Raw genomic sequence first — 19,993 nt, 5'->3', positions numbered from 1 at the left:
CTTACTTTTCAAGTATTTTGCACATTTTATTCTCACTTCACAAGTTTTTGTACATTTTATCCTATGAATAATTGACGTAAAGCTGATTTTACACCAATTATAGACATGGATTAATAGAATTAGTGGATCAGCAGGTATGAAACAGTTTATATGTTTTGGTTGGTGGTGGACGTTTGGATCTTTATGAGTTCACTTTAATCACTGTACATAATAAATGAAGTACTTGTGTTTTCTTTGTCTTCTCCCAGTGGATTCCTTGTGTTATGATCATGAACTCCACCCCCATCGTCGCCGACTGCTCCATCAGCGGACACAGTCTTGCTTTCGAGGCTTGTTTTAAGTTGCCTGCGACTCTTACTTGGACACAGGCAGCTAAAGCAAGTCTGGGACGCCACAGACACAACGACCCCCCCACCCTGAAGGAATCAGTCATGTGACGGCTGGAAAAATCCATCTGTCACACCCTGAAGATGGAGCACAAAACACATGGTATCTGCACAAATGACCGACCTATACGAGGGGTTTTCTAAATGAATACAGAATTAAAGGTCATAGGTCATTATGTGAGGATGTAGGCTGATGTAATAATGTTCTTTTATATTATTATTATATTGTGCTCATAGGAAACTGTAAATAAAACACTAAAGGGGTTCAGTCGACACAGAAGACTGAACGCTACAATCATGACTGGAATTAAAAAGTAAGGAATTATTATGATTTTTAATTTGACAATAAAGTTGAATACAAACCGATGCTAATATGAAATGGTAGATTTTCTCATATGAGCAATGAAATTTCTTGTTTGTGTCTTTTTTTTTTTTTTTTTTATTGATTTCCTCCACATCCAACTGGTCTGACAGAGCAGAAAGTAACTGAAACGTAATACAGTCGCGGAAAAAATTATTAGACCACCCCTTGTTTTCTACAGAAGTGTATTGCATTCACACAAAAAATAAAATTCGGCTCTGTTTTTACAAATTAAAAAGATAATTATCTCGGAATTACAAGAAAAAATAAGTTAAAAAAATTCACCTCTGTTTTTCTGAATTAACGAGATACTGTTTTCTGGAAAATTTTAAATTCGGCTCTGTTTTTCTGAATTTCTGAATTAACGAGATACTGTTTTCTGGAAAAAAAAAAATTAAATTCAGCTTTGTTTTTCTGAATTAACAAGATACTGTTTTCTGAAAAAATTTGGCTGTTTTTACTAGATAATTATCTCGTTAATTCAGAAAAACAGAACCGACTTTAAATTTTTTCAGAAAACAGTATCTCGTTAATTCAGAAATTCAGAAAAACAGTCAAATTTCAATTTTTTTCAGAAAACAGTATCTTGTTAATTCAGAAAAACAGCTGAATTTTATTTTTTGTGTGAATGCAATACGCTTTCGTACTTTTCTTCAATTTCTTGTTCTTTGTCTGTTTTCCTGTGCATCATTTGCTTTGTTTTTTTGTTTTTTTTTTTTGGTGAAAACCAGTTAATACTTTACCTACAAACAACAAATCTCCCTGATTTTATATGCATTTACATAACCTCTTTCAATAATATCAACTCAACCGTGTTACATTAGTGCATTTCTTCAGTTACGTTGTGAATATAAACTGTACAGTCGCAGAAACAGTTATTAGATCACCCTTATTTTCTTCAGTTTCTTGTTTGTTTTAATGCCTGGTCCAACTAAACGTACATTTATTTTGGACAAATATAACGATTACAACAAAAATAGCTCATAGTAGTTTAATTTCAGAGCTGATATCTATCCATTTAACATGTTTTCTTGATAAAAACCAAAATCACTTCAGTTCTTCCATCAATATCTATGGCATTGTACTGACAAAAACAGTGCTTTTAGACCAGGGCAGTCAAACTCATTTTAGTTCAGTTCCACATTCAGCTGAATTTGATCTGCAGTGGGCCAAACCAGGAAAATAATAACATAATAATATACAAATAATGTCAACTCCAAAATTTTCTCTATGTTTTAGAGTGAAAAAAGTAAAATTAAACAATGAAAATGTTTACATCTACAAACTATCCTTTCAAACAATGTGAATAACATGAACAAACTGAAACAATAAGTGTAATTTTAACACTATTCTGCCTCAGTTTATCATTTACACTGTACATTATAACTCACAGATCACAGCGGATCTACAAACACACAAAACATTTAATATCAGGTAGAATATTGTCAACATTGTACTTACTTCTCTTAAGACATTTCAGGTTATTCACATTTTTTGTGAAATTATACTTTGTTTTAGTGTAAAAACATGAAAATATTTACATTTACCAAGAGAAAAAAATTGGAATTGTGAGTGTTTATAGATTATTATGAAAATATTTTACTGGTTTGACTGGTCTGAATGTGGAACCTGAACTAAAAGGATTGTTCATATCTTAGTGTAATTTTTGCATTTCACACATTCATCCAAAGGGCCGGACCGGACCCTTTGGCGGGCCAGATTTGGCCCCCGGGCCGCATGTTTGACACCTGTGTTGTAGACTTTGCATGTTTTCTTTTCTGTCTGTTTTAGTCACATGAGACACACAGGAGTTAGGACTGGATTGCAGAACCATTGTTTTTAATAACTTTTGATGGTCTAATAATTTTTTCTGCAACTGTATTATTCCAGACATGATGCATCTTTGCTCTGTTCCTCTTTAATGCACTGAATTTCTCTTATTTTTATTTTTTTATTATCCTTCCTCATGTCTCTGACATGGTTGGTGTATATGTTGTAGCAGCTGATTTATTTATTCTGTTCATTTGGGGCAAATGATTTGATTTTCCTTTATGTATTTCTAGCCAATTAAGGCATTAAAGCATCCATTATTGTCTAGTTTGAAGCAGGTTTCAGTAATAAAACACTGTTTATTCATTAGATTGAACACTGCCTCGTGAGGTTTAATTTATGCAGCCCATAACCACCCCATTCATACATATTGTATAGATTACAATCTGATCAGTCAATGGATCTCTAATATTATGCGCACAATTAAAAGCAAGACTCGTTGCTGCACAAAATAAACATTTATCATCCTAAAAATATCACTTTATGTCCAGGCTTTAAGGAAAAATGGCCATTTTTAACTATATCCATTAGAAATGGGCTTTTGGAAACAGGTTTACGCACATTTACGCACAGTTTACGCACGAAAGAAATAAAGGCCATGCAGGGAAGATGAGGCTGCGGAATCATGAAGCATTAGAAGTCATGGTTTTAGAGTTACAACCTCATTACCTGCAGATTGAGGCTGTATAACCTTAAACCCACAAACAGACGGCTGGGGGATGAAATGTTCTTGTTTTCCCGTGCGCACCCGAGCGTGTTTTTCAAGGTAAATATTCGTCTTCCCAACATGAAACAGGTCTTTGTTGTTTGCCGAGAGGTAAAGAGGCGGAAAAGTGAGGAGGATCTGAACTGGTTTCCATGTCAAACACTTCAATTCACCATAGAAACTCAGATCTTAACGCGGAAACTTTATTAAACTGTGATGGTGGATTGATAAGGGCCGAATTTCTATCGGCCTCTTTTTATTGTGGGCACCAGGCGGGCTGACAGAGGTAAATTGCTCTTTTAATTAAAGCAATGCACCAGGGGAAATTGCTGTCTGAATATTGTCTCAGAGATGGGGGCCAGTGACAGTTGCCTGGAAACTTCAATCTGTCCACCCGCATTTATTCCAGATCACAGTTATGAGATAAAGTTTAATAAAAATCTTTTCCTCCGCCACCAACGAAATGAAATCCAACCCTTTCTGAACAACTGAACACAATGAGACAGGACTGCGGAGGAAACCTCATGTTCAACATGTATCTCTCAGGTTCGTCATTCGGTCCCTTTAGAATTACCGGAGGGGGAAAAAAGTCTGTAAATGTTGTGGTTTTTAGAATTCTGCCTGGTGTCGGTGTCGGTGTCCTGAGGCGGCGGTGCTGCGTTTCCAGGGCACAGCATTGTTCAGCGGTTTCAATCTGAAAGCCCGTCTGCTCTTTTGTCGGAAATCGGAAATCCTTTTTCCTGGACGCGTTTCCTGGCTTCTTCGGAGAGCAGACCGCAAAGACGACACGCTTCAGGCATTAGACGCAGCCCGGACCACCACAACATTATGATTTTAATCCGATTTTTCCCTCACATTTACGCGTTTTAAACATTTGATTTATGAAGTTTGTCGTTTCTATCGCATGCACGGAGCTCTTTTTATTTTAGAAAACCTGCAGCACATTCACTCTGATTTTCTACAAAGAGATCTTTTTTTTTTTTTTTTTTTTTAATTTTCCACCTTTAAACGCGCCAGACTGCGACTCTAAACACTATTAATAAGATAAAAAAAAAAAATCAACTATATTTATTCAAATTGAAGCTATTTGAATTAGTTTTACCTCAGAAAATAAAGCATGTTTTTAACAATTGTGCTATTTTAGAAATTTTACCGACCTAACAGGCCTGCGTTTGCGTCTGTAAATGCGCAATAAACGGTTTAAAATCTGGCAAGAACGAGCAAAGGAGGAATGTGGTAATAATATGTCTGTTTTTGATTTCAGATCCAACAGAAAATCTGTTGAAGGAAAGCAAAGCCACGTCCTGGGGTCCAATAAACACAGGAGTACAGAAAGGTAAGAACGAAAGGCGCACAAGAAACCCTTTATTAAAGATATAAGATATTTAAAGAATCCGCATTTTTAAACTAAAAAGAACGGAAACTGAATTATAAAAATATTACTTAATAATGTCCGTGCTTGCATTATTAGTAGTCCTATAATATTTCCTAAAATTTATAAAAAAAACAGGTTACCAAAATAAAAATATCAGATTAAAATAGTAAAAACTTCATTTATAAGTCGATTTATTTTTTTTCTGAATGTTAATATTTTTTATTGACCTAATTTACATATTTTCAATCTGAGAGTCGGATGTGGTGAAAACAAGAATTTATTTAAGGTTTAATTGAGGAATTGTGTCATATAATGTCAAATTTGAGGTTTAAAATAATCCTGTATTTACTCCACATTTACACCGATTAAATGACGTGATTATTGTTCCCACTGATGCTGAAGAAAGAACATGTAGCAAATGTTAAAGATATCACAAAAATGGAAAAGACCTCTATTATTATTATTATTATTATTATTATTATTATTATTATTATTATTATTATTATTATATGGTCTGGGCCTACAGGAATTTCCTTACAAAATAGTTGCTTTTACACAAATTTGCGCAGATTGAAGACCTGAAAATCTTTTTTTTTTCCCTTTCAAGTTCTTCTGAAATATTAAAAAATCTGAAGCCCATCAAATACAAAACCTACACATTTCGTCAAATACTACATTTTGTTCCAAACAGATACAGATAAGCCTTTCTTCCTCGTCCGTCATTTTGGATTTATTTGAGCTCAAACCAGGTATCATTCCTTTTTCATTTTTTAATTTTCATTTTTTCCTGATTTGCGAGTCCTCACAGACCTGTCCCTGTTCAAGTCCAGGTTAAAGACTCATCTGTTTAGACTGGATTTGAACCTTTAGCACTGAGACACTATTAGGTTTGAATCTGTGCTCTCTTTTATCACTGTGTGTTGTGTCCTATTGTTTTATGCATATTTATGGTATATTTGATTAACCTGTTTCTATCTTATAATTTAATGATGCTTTTAGATGTAAAGCACTTTGGACTTCTTTATGTTGTTGTAAAATGTTATATCCTCCTAAGACCCAGGAAATGTCAGCAAAGTACAAGCTTTTTTTTGTTTTTTATTAATCTCCTCAGAGCCAGCGATGGGTTTTCTGTCCACCACAAAGGACATTCCATAAAAAAATTAAAAACTGCATCTGAAAAAACTGTTGCATCCCGATGTTTCCAATATAGGCACTTATTTAATTAAAAAAAAAAAAAAAAAAAAAAAGCTTGTACTTTTACGTTGCTTTCCTGGGTCTTTAGGAGGTTAAATCAGTGCCTATATTGGAAACATCATGATGCAACAGTTTTTTCAGATGCAGTTTTTAAAATTTTTATGGAATGTCCTTTGTGGTGGACAGTTTTCTTTTCTTCCTTTTCTTTTTTTTGTTGTGAAACTCTTGTCCACAAATGTGCAGAAAACCCACAGCTGGATCTGAGGAGGTTAATGCCTGGTCCAACTAAAGGTCCATTTGTTTGAACAAATATAATGATACCAACAAAAATAGCTCATAGTAGTTTAATTTCACAGCTGATATCTATCCATTTAACATGTTTTTTTTTTTCATAGTAACCAAAATCACTTCAGTTCTTCCATCAATATCTATGGCATTGTACTGACAAAAACAGTGCTAACCCTAACCCTAACATGACACACACAGGAGTTAGGACTGGATTGCATAACCATTTGTTTTTAATAACTTTTGATGGTCTAATCATTTTTTCCACGACTGTACTATTCCAGACATGATGTATCTTTGCTCTGTTCCTCTTTAATGCACTGAATTTCTCTTATTTTTTTAGTTTTTATTATCCTTCCTGATCTGTCTGTGTATGTTGTAGCAGCTGATTCATTTCTTCTATTCATTTGGGGCAAATGATTTGATTTTCCTTCATTTATTTCTGACCAGTTATCGCATTAAAGCATCCATTATTGTCTAGTTTGAAGCAGGTTTCAGTAATAAAACACTGTTTACTCATTAGATTGAACACTGCCTCATGAGGTTTAACCCTTTCATGCACACTGGTCACTCCAGTGGATAGTTCTTCTCCAGCTGTTCTCTTGTATATTCATGGATTTTGTTGTTTTAATTCCATATCAGCCGACACAGTGGACGCTTATGCACCATCTCATACACGGCAATTCATCCAATTACTGTAACTTTATGTTCTTGATAAACCTGATCTGCACTAAAATGATTGAGAGTAAATCAATTGCTAATTGTTATTAGACTGTAATTAACAGTTTTCTTAAAAAGTTTTTTTTTTATGTTATCTCTATGAAGTGAGTAAGAACTAGTATTAGAGGATGATAAAAGGTGAGAAGACATCAGATTAGCGGCATCAAAATGCTTTTGTTTCATAGTTTTCACACAGTATATCACTGTCTGATATTGCATTTTAACCCTTTCATGCGTACTGGTCACTCCAGTGGACAGTTCTTCTCTTGTATATTCATGGGTGGTGTTTTTTTTAGTTTCATATCAGCCAACACAGTGGACGCTTACGCATCATCACAAACACTGCACTTCATACCATTACTGTAACTGTGCTGTTCTTGATGAACCTGATCTGCACTAACAGGTTTTAGTGCACAGGTGTCAAACATGCGGCCTGGGGTCAAATCCGGCCCGCCAAAGGGTCCAGTCTAGCCCCTGGGATGAAGTTGTGAAATGCAAAAATTACACCAAAGATATTAATCATTTTAGTTCAGGTTCCCAATTTAATCTCCAGTGGGTCGGATCAGTAAAATACTATCAGAATAACCTCTAAATACTCACAACTCCAATTTTTTCTCTTTGTAAATATAAAAATTTTCATGTCATTTTATTGTATTTACACTAAAACAAACAATCATTTCACAAAAACGCAAATAACCTGAACAAATATGAACATTTTGAAATGTCTGAAGTGCAAGTTTTCTAATATTCTGCCTGTTATTAAATGTTTTGTGTGTTTGTAGATCCACTGTGATCTGTAAGTTGTAATTCACATGTGTAAAAGATAAACTGAGACATAATATTGTTAAAATTGTGTTTAGTTTTCTTAAGAAATTTCAGTTTGTTCATGTTGTTCACATTATTTTAATGGATAGTTGATAGATGTAAACATTTTCTTCACATAATTTGATATTTTTTACTCTAAAACATAGAGGAAAGTTTGGAGTTGACATTATTTATATATTACTATATTATTATTTCACTGGTCTGGCCCACTTCAGAACAACTTTGGCTTAATGTGGCCCCTGAACTAACATGAGTTTGACACCCCTGTTTTAGTGTAAATCAGTTGCTATTTTTTTTATTAGCCTGTAATTAACAGTTTCCTTAAACAAAATGTTGGTTTTTTTTGCAAATTATCTCCATGAAGTGAGCAATAATTAGTATTAGAGTATGTTCAAATAGGAGAAAGCATCAGATTAGCTGCATTAAAAATGTTTTTATTTCATAGTTTTCACACAGTTTATCACTTTCTGATGATGAGTTTTAACCCTTTCATGCACAGTGGTCACTCCAGTGGACAGCTCTTCTACAGCTGTTCTCTAGTATGAATGAATTGTAACAAATTCATGGATTTAGTTTTTCTTTTCGTTTTTTTTTTTTTTTACACATATCTTTATTAAAGTTTTAAGACACTACATATCTTTTCTGACATGAATTGGTAACATTATGTAGATCTCTCCTGAGCATAAACCCCCAGAATCACAAGCCCTCTCCATAGTTTTCACACAATTTATCAGTAAATACATGTTTCTGTGCATCAAAAATTAAACGTGTGGTGTCCAGCTGAGTGGACATTTTTTCAACTTCATGAAAAATAGGTTCATAAGATTTATTTCTTTTTTTTTTATTTTTTTTTAAATGTTTTTTTTAAATAATAATAATAATAATAATAATAATAATAATAATAATAATAATAATAATAATAATAATTTTTAAAAAAATATTATTTATTTATTTATTTATTATTTTTCAGAAGAAATTTTCAATCCCATTGGTTTTTTTTTTTTTTTTCATGCCTAAAGAGGAATAAAAACACTCAGGAAAAAAATTTGATTAAGGTTCTCATAATTCGTGCATGAAAGGGTTAAATACATGTTTCTTTGCTTCAGAAATTAAATGCATGCTGTCCAGCTGAGTGGACATTTTTGTAACTCCATGAAAAATAGATTCATAAAAATATTTCAATTGCGCGTTTTTTTTTTCATGCCTGAAGAGGAATAAAATCACTTAAGAAAAAAAATATTGACTAAGGTTCTCATAATTCATGCATGAAAGGGTTAAATATATGTTTATTTGCTTCAAAAATTAAACGCATCGTGTCCAGCTGAATGGACTTTTTTTTTATGCCTGAAAATAAATAAAAACACTCAGGAAAAAAAAAAAATCGTGTCTAAGGTTCTCATAATTCATGCATGAAAGGTTTAATTTCTGCAGCCCATAAAGACCCCATTCCACTTTGATGTGATTCATTTTTCTTTTTCTTGTCTTTCTTTCCTCCTCCCTCCCTCCGTCCCTCCCTCCTGTGCAGGCAGTGGTCAGATCCAGCTGTGGCAGTTCCTCCTGGAGCTCCTCTCGGACAGCACCAACATGTCGTGCATCGCCTGGGAAGGAACCAACGGCGAGTTCAAGCTCATCGACCCGGACGAGGTGGCCCGGCGCTGGGGGGAGCGCAAAAGCAAACCCAACATGAACTATGACAAGCTGAGCCGGGCCCTGCGCTACTACTACGACAAGAACATCATGACCAAAGTCCACGGAAAGCGTTACGCATACAAGTTTGACTTCCACGGCCTGGCGCAGGTGTGCCAGCCGTCCACCACGGAGCAGGCCATCTACAAGTTCCAGGGGAACTTCTCCCCTATTCCGTTTTCAGGGATCTCCAAACTGAACCTGGTGGCTCCAGGTGTGGCCCCCTCGGGCTTCTCGTACTGGCCCGGGTCCCCACCGGCGGCCCTGTACCACAGCCACAACCTGCAGCCTCCGGGCCCGTTCGGCACCGTGTCCCCGTCCCACATCAGCTGCGTCAACAACATCAACAGTCTGAGCAACATCAACAACCACTATAACTGACTGGAGAACAGCTTTAGACCAGGGCCGGCACACTCAGTCCACTTCAGGGGCCACATCCAGAATAATACAGCGGCTCCCAAACTTCCCATTTTAACATCACACATTTCTGGCGACCTTCAAAATGGACACTTTTTTTCCCCCCCAAAATTAATTTGATTTGATCATGTAATAGTTTGCTCCACTATGTTGCAAATAAAGGTTAATTTTAGAGGACATTTAGTCTATATAATGTATATTATTATGGACAGAGGCAGTAAATCCAGGTGTAGATTACTGCACAAAGGGAGAATGTGATTTTCCTTGGTCAGGATCTGTCCAGTCAGTCCAGCTGTGATTTACAAGGCTGACAATTAATACTGAACAAACAAGAACTCAAACTATGGATTAAGAAAGAGCTGCAGCATCTGAAACTGACCACAATGAACATTTGACAGATAAACAGAACCACAGTGCTGTAGTTTCACAACCACAGTTTGTCTGTTATGGATTGGCTCTGTCGACTCAACAGAGATTTTTTTTTTTCATCAATTACTAGAAATTCCAGGCGACCCCAAGTAGGATTCCGACCCCAAGGTTGAAAAACACTGGCCTGATATGATCTAAAGTGGGCCGGACCAGTCAAATAACATAAATAATAGGATAAGAACGTATAAATAATGTCAACTCCAAAGTTTTCTTTATGTTTTTGAGTGAAAAAAGTCAAATTCCATGATGAAAATGTGTACACCTACAAAGGCCCTGTACCACAGCCACAACCCGCAGCCTCCGGGCCCGTTCGGCACCGTGTCCCCGTCCCACATCAGCTGCGTCAACAACATCAACAGTCTGAGCAACATCAACAACCACTATAACTGACTGGAGAACAGCTTTAGACCAGGGCCGGCACACTCAGTCCACTTCAGGGGCCACATCCAGAATAATACAGCGGCTCCCAAACTTCCCATTTTAACATCACCGACCCCAGACATTCCAAATGGACACTTTTTTTTTTTTTTTTTTTTTGCTAAAATTAATCTGATTTGATCATGTAATAGTTTGCTCCACTATGTTGCAAATAAATGTTAATTTTAGAGGACATTTAGTCTATATAACAGGGGTGGGCAATCAAGTTTCCTATGGGGCCACATGGGAAACTCTGACAGTTGTTAAGGGCCAGATCAATACACTTGCAGCTCTCCTTAATATATATATATATCTCTCTATATATATACTTTACTATAATACAAAAACAGTAAATGCAACAATACAATAATAAAATGAAAATGTGGATCACAGAATACAACTGTTTAATGAATATTCACAAAGACTTTCAAAAACGTGCAAAACCAGCTCCACATGAACTTTAGATGAAAAACTCTAAATGCATCCAGCTTTGTTTGTTTGCATATCACAGTTCCTTTTCTTTTTCTTTACCTCTGACTTCAGCAAAAAAAATACTTTCATGTCCATGTCTTGTTAAAAACTCTGCATTTGGAATCAGTCGTTCTTTTTTTGGTGTTAGCGGACATCTTCATGGGCTGAAACTGACCAACAAACCAACCAGTGTATAAGCCTTATGCAAGGACAGGAAGTATGTGTGGAAAAAATGGTAAATTAGCAGATCCTTCAAAATAAAAGCAGTGGCGTTGTATTGGTTATGTCTATTATGATGATACATATTTGCATTGACTTTTAATTTGCCAGTGACCTCATGTGGGCCAGTTAGGGTCAGCTGTCAGGCCGCATGTGACCCCCAGGCCTTACAATGCCCAGGTCTGCTATATAATGTATATTATTGTGGACAGAGGCAGTAAATTTAGGTGTAGATTACTGCACAAAGGGAGAATTTTATTTTCCTTGGTCAGGATCTGTCCAGTCAGTCCAGCTGTGATTTACAAGGAGGACAATTAATACTGAACAAACAAGAACTGAAACTATGAATTATGAAAGAGCTGCAGCACCTGAAACTGACCACAGTGAACATTTGACAGATAAACAGAACCCCAGTGCTGCAGTTTCACAACCACAGTTTGTTATGGATTGGGATTGGTTCTGTCGACTCAACAGAGATTTTTTTTGGTAATTTTTTTTTTTTTCATCAATTACTACAAATTTCAGGCGACCCCAAGTAGGATTCCGACCCCAAGGCTGAAAAACACTGTCCTAATATGATCTAAAGTGGGCCGGACCAGTCAAATAACATAAATAATAGGATAAGAATGTATAAATAATGTCAACTCCAAAGTTTTCTTTATGTTTTTGAGTGAGAAAAAGTCAAATTCCATGATGAAAATGTATACACCTACGAACCGTACTTGAACATAACATGAACAAATATGAACAACACTGTAAAAACAAACCTTTAAAATCTACTCGATAAAAAAGACCTGACAGTTTGCGCTCATTTGGGTTGAGTAGATTTTACCCCATATTTGGAGTAAAATGTGAATAAATTTATCAGGTATAACACACTAAAAGAAATGAGGTAAACTCCACCTAACATATCCCAATAGATTACACAACAAATTACTCATAAAAGGTGAGTAATATTAACTCTCAGTTGTTAATAGGGATACGTTCATCGACTTAATTTATGGCAAGGAGGATCAATCTAAATATTGATAGGGTTACATACTAAGGTGTGTGTGTGTGTGTATTGGTATTGGATCGATAGTAGTGTGATGACATTCATACTTTTGTTGCAGTTTCTCTTCTATACGTCTAGCAAAACACTCACATTTCCTCTCAGAGCACCTTCCTTCCTTCCTTCTTTCCTTCCTTCCTTCCTTTTCTCTCTCTCTCTCTGCTGCTCTCTTGGGCACACTTGTATTTTATTTTCACCCACCCCTGTATGGAACACCATTACAGAGAATAACTAGAAGCACTCGGGGGGCGCAGACCTCCACCAGGGCAGATCAGTGGGCCCCCATGGCCCCCCCGCCCCTGATCACCACCAAAATGTAATCATTTGTTCCTTGTGCCAGTATCAAAATTTCCTGTAGTGATGTGACGTTCACGAACGAATCGAATCTTTTGAACGGCTCTTTGAAATGAACGATGGGAACCGAGTCTTTGTAAAGAGACGTTCATTTATTTTTATCTTTTTTTTTTTTTTTTTAAGGAGGGAGTGTCCAATTGCCTGTCAATTTAGCGTCACTGGGGAGGCATTGGGCAGGAGGAGAATGTTCGAGCAGAAAAAAAAAGAGTGCTTGTGTATGTCTCATGGCAAGAAGTTAGCAAAAAAACAACAGTTTGAAGCGTGAGGAGGCGGAGCTAGAAGACTGGAGGAGGCGGAGCTGGAAGACCGGTCGAAACTGGAGAAAAGTTTGAGAATGAGTGAGTGAGCACCTGTGAGTAATGAGCCAAAGAAAAATGTTATTTCATAAGAAAATGTTTTATTTTCTTCTTCATTTTTAGCCTACAGACTAGTCCACATAATGTACTGTGATGTTTCTTGTCAAATTCTATCATTTGTCTAATGTCACCTCTCATGTCATGTATTCAGCCCACACATTTTAAACTATTCTTTTTTACGGTAAGATAATATTTACTGCCGCGCCAATTAAACACCTTTAAAACGTAATGTCAATCATCACATGTAGCCTATTTAGTCATTAAAACATTGTAGTTTCAAAATAATGCAAAAAATCATGAAAGAGCCAGTCTGTTGAACGGCTCTTTTCAGTGAACGACTCCTGATTGAACGACTCCCTTCAAAGAGCCAAAAGTCCCATCACTAGTTTCCTGAAATTTTCATCCAAATCTGCCCATAAATTTTTTTGTAATCTTGCACACTGACACGCAGACAGACACACAGACCAACTGACTGACCAACAATTTCAAAAACATAACCTCCTTGGCAGATACAATGAAACAAAGAAGCAACTTAGCTCATGGTGCAAGAATATGCAACTCAACAGAAAGATTCATTCAACAACAAAAAAAAAACAAAACAAAACTAATAATAATAATGGATTGGATTTATATAGCGCCTTTCTAGACACCCAAAGCGCTTTACATTATTAACCCATTATTCATTCACTCTCACATTCACACTCTGGTGGTGGTGAACTACATTTGTAGCCACAGCTGCCAATTTGCGCCTATGGCCCCTCCCACCACCACCAAACAGTCATACACCAGTGTGAGTGGCACTGGAGGTAAGGAGGGTGAAGTGTCTTGCCCAACGACACAACAGACTGACTAGGACAGAGTGGGATTCAAACCACCAACCCCTTGGTTATTGGATGACCCACTCAACCACCTGAGCCACAGCCGCCGCGAATAAAAACAGTCAAACCCACCATAACTGTGCGTTATATAAAAAGAACAACACTTCTTATCACCTCAGAACACTGTAAAACACATCAAAACTGTCCCAACTAGTTTGTCCCAATGCATGCTGGGAAACTCCCCCCAGGCTGCTCCTTCAACACATCACAATATTATGGGGTAGATTTTATTATATTATTTTAAGTAGCAGTTGTTACTGTTAGCAAACAGGTGGACTTTAACCAGTCAGAACGGATGTCACTGGCTAACTATTACTGTTGATTAAAATGGAACTGATTTCCATAGTTTGTTTTTACCAACCCCCAAAACCATTTTTTTCACAGTGAACCTGAAAATTCTTCAGAAAAAAAGTGCAGTGTTCGCAATACTACACCTAAGTTGATCATTTATACATGTGCATCACAACTTACAGATTTAGTAACAGGCAGAATATTGTTCAAATTCCACATACTTCCCTTAAGACATTTCAGATTGTTCATATTTGTTCAGGTTATTCATATTTTTTTGTAAAAGAATGGTCTGTAAATGTAACTTTTTTTTTTTTTTTTTTTTAACTAATTTTTCCTTTATTTAACACTAAAACAAAGAGGAAGATTTGCAGTTTTCATTATTTATAGGTTATTATGATAATATTTTACTGGTCTGATCCACTTTAGATTGAACTGACCTAAAATGTTTTCTTTAACAGCGTTGATTATTCATATCTTCAGTGTAATTTTTATATTTCACAAATTCATCCCAAGGGCCAGATTGGACCCTCTGGCGGCCCGGTTTTGGCCCCCAGGCTGCATGTTTGACCCCTGTGTTTTAGACAAAACCTGGAAGAAGAAGAAGAAGAAGAAGAAGAAGAATGAATTATCACAGTGAAACTACAATATTTAAAAATAAAAAAATAAAAACACACACTTTATGGAAATCCCCTTCGAGATGACCGATTTTTACGCACAGTGTTTTAGACCTTTTACGCACGAATTAATGCACATTTACCAAATAAAAGCCAAATTGCGCATATATCTTTGTTGTTAATTTAACGTGTTTTCTTGTGCAGCAGCTTCGAAACGAACAAATAATTCAGGCTAACCTTTTTTTTTTTTTTTTTATCAGTTGTGATGAAAAAAAAACAAAAAAAAAAACAAAAACAAACAAAAAAAAAAACAAAAAAAAAAAATCTGTCACCTGTACTGTGTGATCCTTTTCCGTTCTCCTCCATCTGCGTATTTTCATAAACCTGACACAGCGTCCGCGCTGATTACTGGACTATTGGCGCCATCTTGTGGTTTTTTTTAATATCCCAAACAGTTTTGTTTTTTTTTTCTTTTTTAACTTTGACTACATCTGACCACATGAACCCACAAAGACCCAGTGCTACTTTTACAGCAGTTCCCAGCAAAATTTTTCTCTACATTTGACCTTTTTCAAGTGATTTATCAACATTTATGTAATATTATCATCTGTATTTTTGCATTTTTCAGTGTAAATCATATATTTTCTCATATTAAATTCACAGATCATATAGATGTTCATTAACCCTTGTATGGTGTTTAGGTCTATGGGACCCATTTTCATTTTTTACTAAAGAAAAATGATGAGTATTTATTTATTTATTTTTTAATGACATTTTTCCTTTCATATCTTACGGAAGAAGATTAGGGCCACTGGAAAAAAAAAATTAATTATGGTCCAATATTTTTTTTTATTATTCTAAGAAAAAAGTCAGAATTGTAACTTTTTTCTCAGAATTCTGACTGTTTTAAATTTTTTTTATTATTATTATTCTGAGATTAAAGTCAGAATTCTGAGAAAAAAGTCAGAATTGAGACTTTTTTTTTTTTTCTAAGAATAATAATAAAAAATATATATATTGGACCTTAATTTTTTTTTTTTCCAGTGGCCCTAATCCTCTTCCGTCCATTTCTTGATTATATTATATTATATATAAAAAAAAAACAACTGAAAACGAGTAGCACTTCAATTTATAAATGTGATGTAGCAAAGGCAAAAGTCAAATATTTAACATATATGCTTTTTATGTTGCTTGTAATTGGGATGAAGTAAACATCTGTTGAGTATTTTAACAGAAAATGGTTTCATTATGTTCAATTAAAAACCTAAAAAAGCAGCGGGACCACCACACCCACCAACACCGGCTCAAAAACAAAAATCTGAACACCACACAAAGGTTAAAGGTCACAGGAAATTCAAAGGTTATTGTTTCAGAAACAGAGGAAACGGAGGAAAAAGTGACTTTTTCAGTAAAGATATCAATAACAGAACATAAAAACAAGTATTTCCATCCACTGTCACTGATCCAACTCTATGGGTTTTACTGGTGAATCAATGTTGTAGAAGATGACGGTGTTTCCATGGTAACTACGGTGCCTCTGAATGTCCAAATGGGTCATATCTGATGACCATGAAAAGATGAAGAACAGTATTTTACACCAATTACTTCAACATATTGTTTAGTGGTTCAGACGTCATTAAACAGTTTAGATCAGTAGATGATTCGGTTTTACCTTTGGGTCTTTATGGGTTGAATCGACTCTTTAACATGTAGAAAAGTGAAAGGATGAGCCAATAATAACCTTAAACTGTGGATTTGAAGTTGACACAGTTGCATTAAGGTGCAAATGTGAACTGTGTGAGAAAGGCTGTGGAAGCAGAGACTGAGTTGAACCTGTAAATACTGTGGGTTAGAGAAGAGGTGAAGCTCCAGCTGCTTTTAGAGAACTAGACGCATTCATCTGCACATGAAACCACTGTACCCATGGAAACGCAATGAGGTGAATAAAAACCGACTGGTAAGAAGAAGTCACTTGTGTTTATAATGTCTGCTTTGTTTTTACTGTGGGCAGTGGATGGGAAACTGATGTTAGCATGTGTCAGCTACTCGAAAATGATACAGAAAAGCAGAAGAAGAGCTTTTTTTTTTTACTTACACACCTGTGAACTTGGCAATTTGTCTAGAATTAGAGGTTTTTTGTTTTTTACTTATACAACTGCGAACTTGTCAGTTTTTCCAGAATTAGACTTTTTTTTTTACTTATACAACTGCGAACTTGTCAGTTTTTCCAGAATTAGTTTTTTTTTTACTTATACAGCTGCGAACTTGTCACTTTTTCTAGAATTAGAGCATTTTTTTTTTACTTATACAGCTGTGAACTTGCCAGTTTTTCCAGAATTAGTTTTTTTTTTTTTTTTTTAACTTATACTGCTGCAAAGTTGCCAGTTTTTCCAGAATTAGAGCATTGTTTTTTCTTACACAGCTGTGAACTTGCCAATTTTTCCAGATTTAGAGTTGTTTTTGTTTTTTTTACTTATACAGCTGCAAACTTGGCAATTTGTCCAGAATTAGAGGTTTTTTTTTTTTTGTTTTTTTTTTTACTTATACAACTGCGAACTTGCCAATTTTTCGAGAATTAGAGTTGTTCTGGGTTTTTTTTACTTATACAGCTGCAAACTTGGCAATTTGTCCAGAATTAGAGCATTGTTTTTTCTTATACAGCTGCAACCTTGTCAGTTTTTCCAGAATAAGACAATTTTTTTTACTTATACAGCTGCAAACTTGCAAATTTGTCCAAAATTAGAGTTTTTTTTTTTTTTTTTTTTTACTTATACAGCTGCGAATTTGCCAATTTGTCCAGAATTGTTTTTTTTTTTTTTTTTTAACTTATACTTATCAGTTTTTCCAGAATTAATGCATTTTTTTTTACTCATACAGCTGCGAACTTGCCAATTTGTCCAGAATTAGTTTTTTTTTTTAAACTTATACTTATACTTGTCAGTTTTTCCAGAATTAATGCATTTTTTTTACTCATACAGCTGCGAACTTGCCAATTTGTCCAGAATTTCTTTTTTTTTTACTTATACAGCTGCAAACTTACCAGTTTTTCCAGAATTAGAGCATTTTTATTTTTTTACTTATACAGCTGCGAACCTGTCAATTTTTCCAGAATTAATGCATTTTTTTTTACTTATACAGCTGCGAACTTGTCAATTTTTCCAGAATTAATGCATTTTTTAAAACTTATACAGCTGCGAACTTGTCAGTTTTTCCAGAATTAGAGCATTTTTTTTTTTGTTTTTTACTTATACAGCTGCGAACTTGTCAATTTTTCCAGAATTAATGCATTTTTTATACTTATACAGCTGCGAACTTGCCAATTTGTCCAGAATTAGAGGTTTGTTTTTTTTTTTACTTATACAACTGCGAACTTGCCAATTTTTCCAGAATTAGAGCATTGTTTTTTCTTATACAGCTGCAACCTTGTCAGTTTTTCCAGAATAAGACAATTTTTTTTACTTATACAGCTGCAAACTTGAAAATTTGTCCAAAATTAGAGTTTTTTGTTTTTTTTTTTTACTTATACAGCTGCGAATTTGCCAATTTGTCCAGAATTAGTTTTTTTTTTTAAACTTATACTTATACTTGTCAGTTTTTCCAGAATTAATGCATTTTTTTTACTCATACAGCTGCGAACTTGCCAATTTGTCCAGAATTTTTTTCCTTTTTTTACTTATACAGCTGCAAACTTACTAGTTTTTCCAGAATTAGAGCATTTTTTTTTTTTTTACTTATACAGCTGCGAACCTGTCAATTTTTCCAGAATTAATGCATTTTTTTTTTACTTATACAGCTGCGAACTTGTCAATTTTTCCAGAATTAATGCATTTTTTAAAACTTATACAGCTGCGAACTTGTCAGTTTTTCCAGAATTAGAGCTTTTTTTTTTTTTTTTTACTTATACAGCTGCAAACTTGTCAATTTTTCCAGAATTAATGCATTTTTTATACTTATACAGCTGCGAACTTGCCAATTTGTCCAGAATTAGAGGGTTGGTTTTTTTTTTACTTATACAACTGCGAACTTGCCAATTTTTCCAGAATTAGAGCATTGTTTTTTCTTATACAGCTGCAACCTTGTCAGTTTTTCCAGAATAAGACAATTTTTTTTACTTATACAGCTGCAAACTTGCAAATTTGTCCAAAATTAGAGTTTTTTTTTTTTTTTTTACTTATACAGCTGCGAATTTGCCAATTTGTCCAGAATTATTATTATTATTATTTTTTTAACTTATACTTATACTTGTCAGTTTTTCCAGAATTAATGCATTTTTTTTACTCATACAGCTGCGAACTTGCCAATTTGTCCAGAATTTTTTTTTCTTTTTTTTTACTTATACAGCTGCAAACTTACCAGTTTTTCCAGAATTAGAGCTTTTTTTTTTTTTTTTTTACTTATACAGCTGCGAACCTGTCAATTTTTCCAGAATTAATGCATTTTTTTTTTTACTTATACAGCTGCGAACTTGTCAATTTTTCCAGAATTAATGCATTTTTAAAACTTATACAGCTGCGAACTTGTCAGTTTTTCCAGAATTAGAGCTTTTTTTTTTTTTTTTTTACTTATACAGCTGCGAACTTGTCAATTTTTCCAGAATTAATGCATTTTTTATACTTATACAGCTGCGAACTTGCCAATTTGTCCAGAATTTTTTTTCTTTTTTTTACTTATACAGCTGCAAGCTTGTCAATTTTTCCAGAATTAGAGCTTTTTTTAAAAAACTTATACCGCTGCGAACTTACAAATTTTACCTGGAAGTTTTGATTTTTAGCTAAAAATATGCAAATATTCACATCAAACCCCCAAAGAGACACTAGTAAGCCTACAGCAGAAGATAAACAGTCGTCTTCATGAATGAAACTGATGATTTCACTCCTATGTTCCTGTATTTACACGCAGTAAACCCAGTCAGCCGCTCGGGGGCGCTGTAGGTCTTTATTCATCCACTCACACATCCACTGTCACCATCCTTTGCATAACCATAGTCTAATTCTGAATATGGAAGCCTTTGCAAATAGCAGATTAATGCAAATTGTAACAGTGGAGGTCGACACAGATTAAAGTGCACTCCGTCTGGACCCAGCATTATCCCCCAGTGGGGTGGAGGATGGAGCTGGACGTCTACTGT

General features: G+C 34.9%; 1 protein-coding gene and 1 long non-coding RNA gene across 3 annotated transcripts; one reads left to right on the top strand and one right to left on the bottom strand.

The window, feature by feature from the left end:
• Nucleotides 1–218: 218 nt before the first annotated feature.
• Nucleotides 219–19,642, bottom strand: LOC115411881 (uncharacterized). Of its 2 annotated transcripts, none has more exons than XR_003934277.1 (3): nt 19,617–19,642; nt 16,699–16,780; nt 219–464 (listed from the first exon to the last, which is right to left on the bottom strand). It is a non-coding gene; the product is annotated as an uncharacterized LOC115411881 (long non-coding RNA). The 2 variants fall into 2 exon arrangements; XR_003934276.1 differs by lacking the exon at nt 219–464 and adding an exon at nt 9,229–9,337.
• Nucleotides 413–9,838, top strand: fev (FEV transcription factor, ETS family member). The gene is made up of 3 exons (XM_030124144.1): nt 413–489; nt 4,548–4,619; nt 9,208–9,838. Exons 1-3 carry the CDS (start codon nt 471–473, stop codon nt 9,747–9,749), a joined length of 633 nt encoding a protein of 210 aa, XP_029980004.1. The 5' UTR covers nt 413–470; the 3' UTR covers nt 9,750–9,838.
• Nucleotides 19,643–19,993: the final 351 nt, after the last annotated feature.

This window comes from Sphaeramia orbicularis, chromosome 21 (assembly GCF_902148855.1).
Source record: "Sphaeramia orbicularis chromosome 21, fSphaOr1.1, whole genome shotgun sequence".
In the NCBI taxonomy this organism is placed as follows: domain Eukaryota; kingdom Metazoa; phylum Chordata; class Actinopteri; order Kurtiformes; family Apogonidae; genus Sphaeramia; species Sphaeramia orbicularis.
Note: the sequence above shows the minus strand (reverse complement) of the source record. Positions and strands in the feature narration are given on the sequence as shown.

Excerpts from the sequence above, each read along its gene's own strand:
- fev (XM_030124144.1), top strand. Across the intron at positions 4,620-9,207 it reads AAACACAGGAGTACAGAAAG|GCAGTGGTCAGATCCAGCTG; the intron begins GTAAGAACGAAA and ends CCTCCTGTGCAG.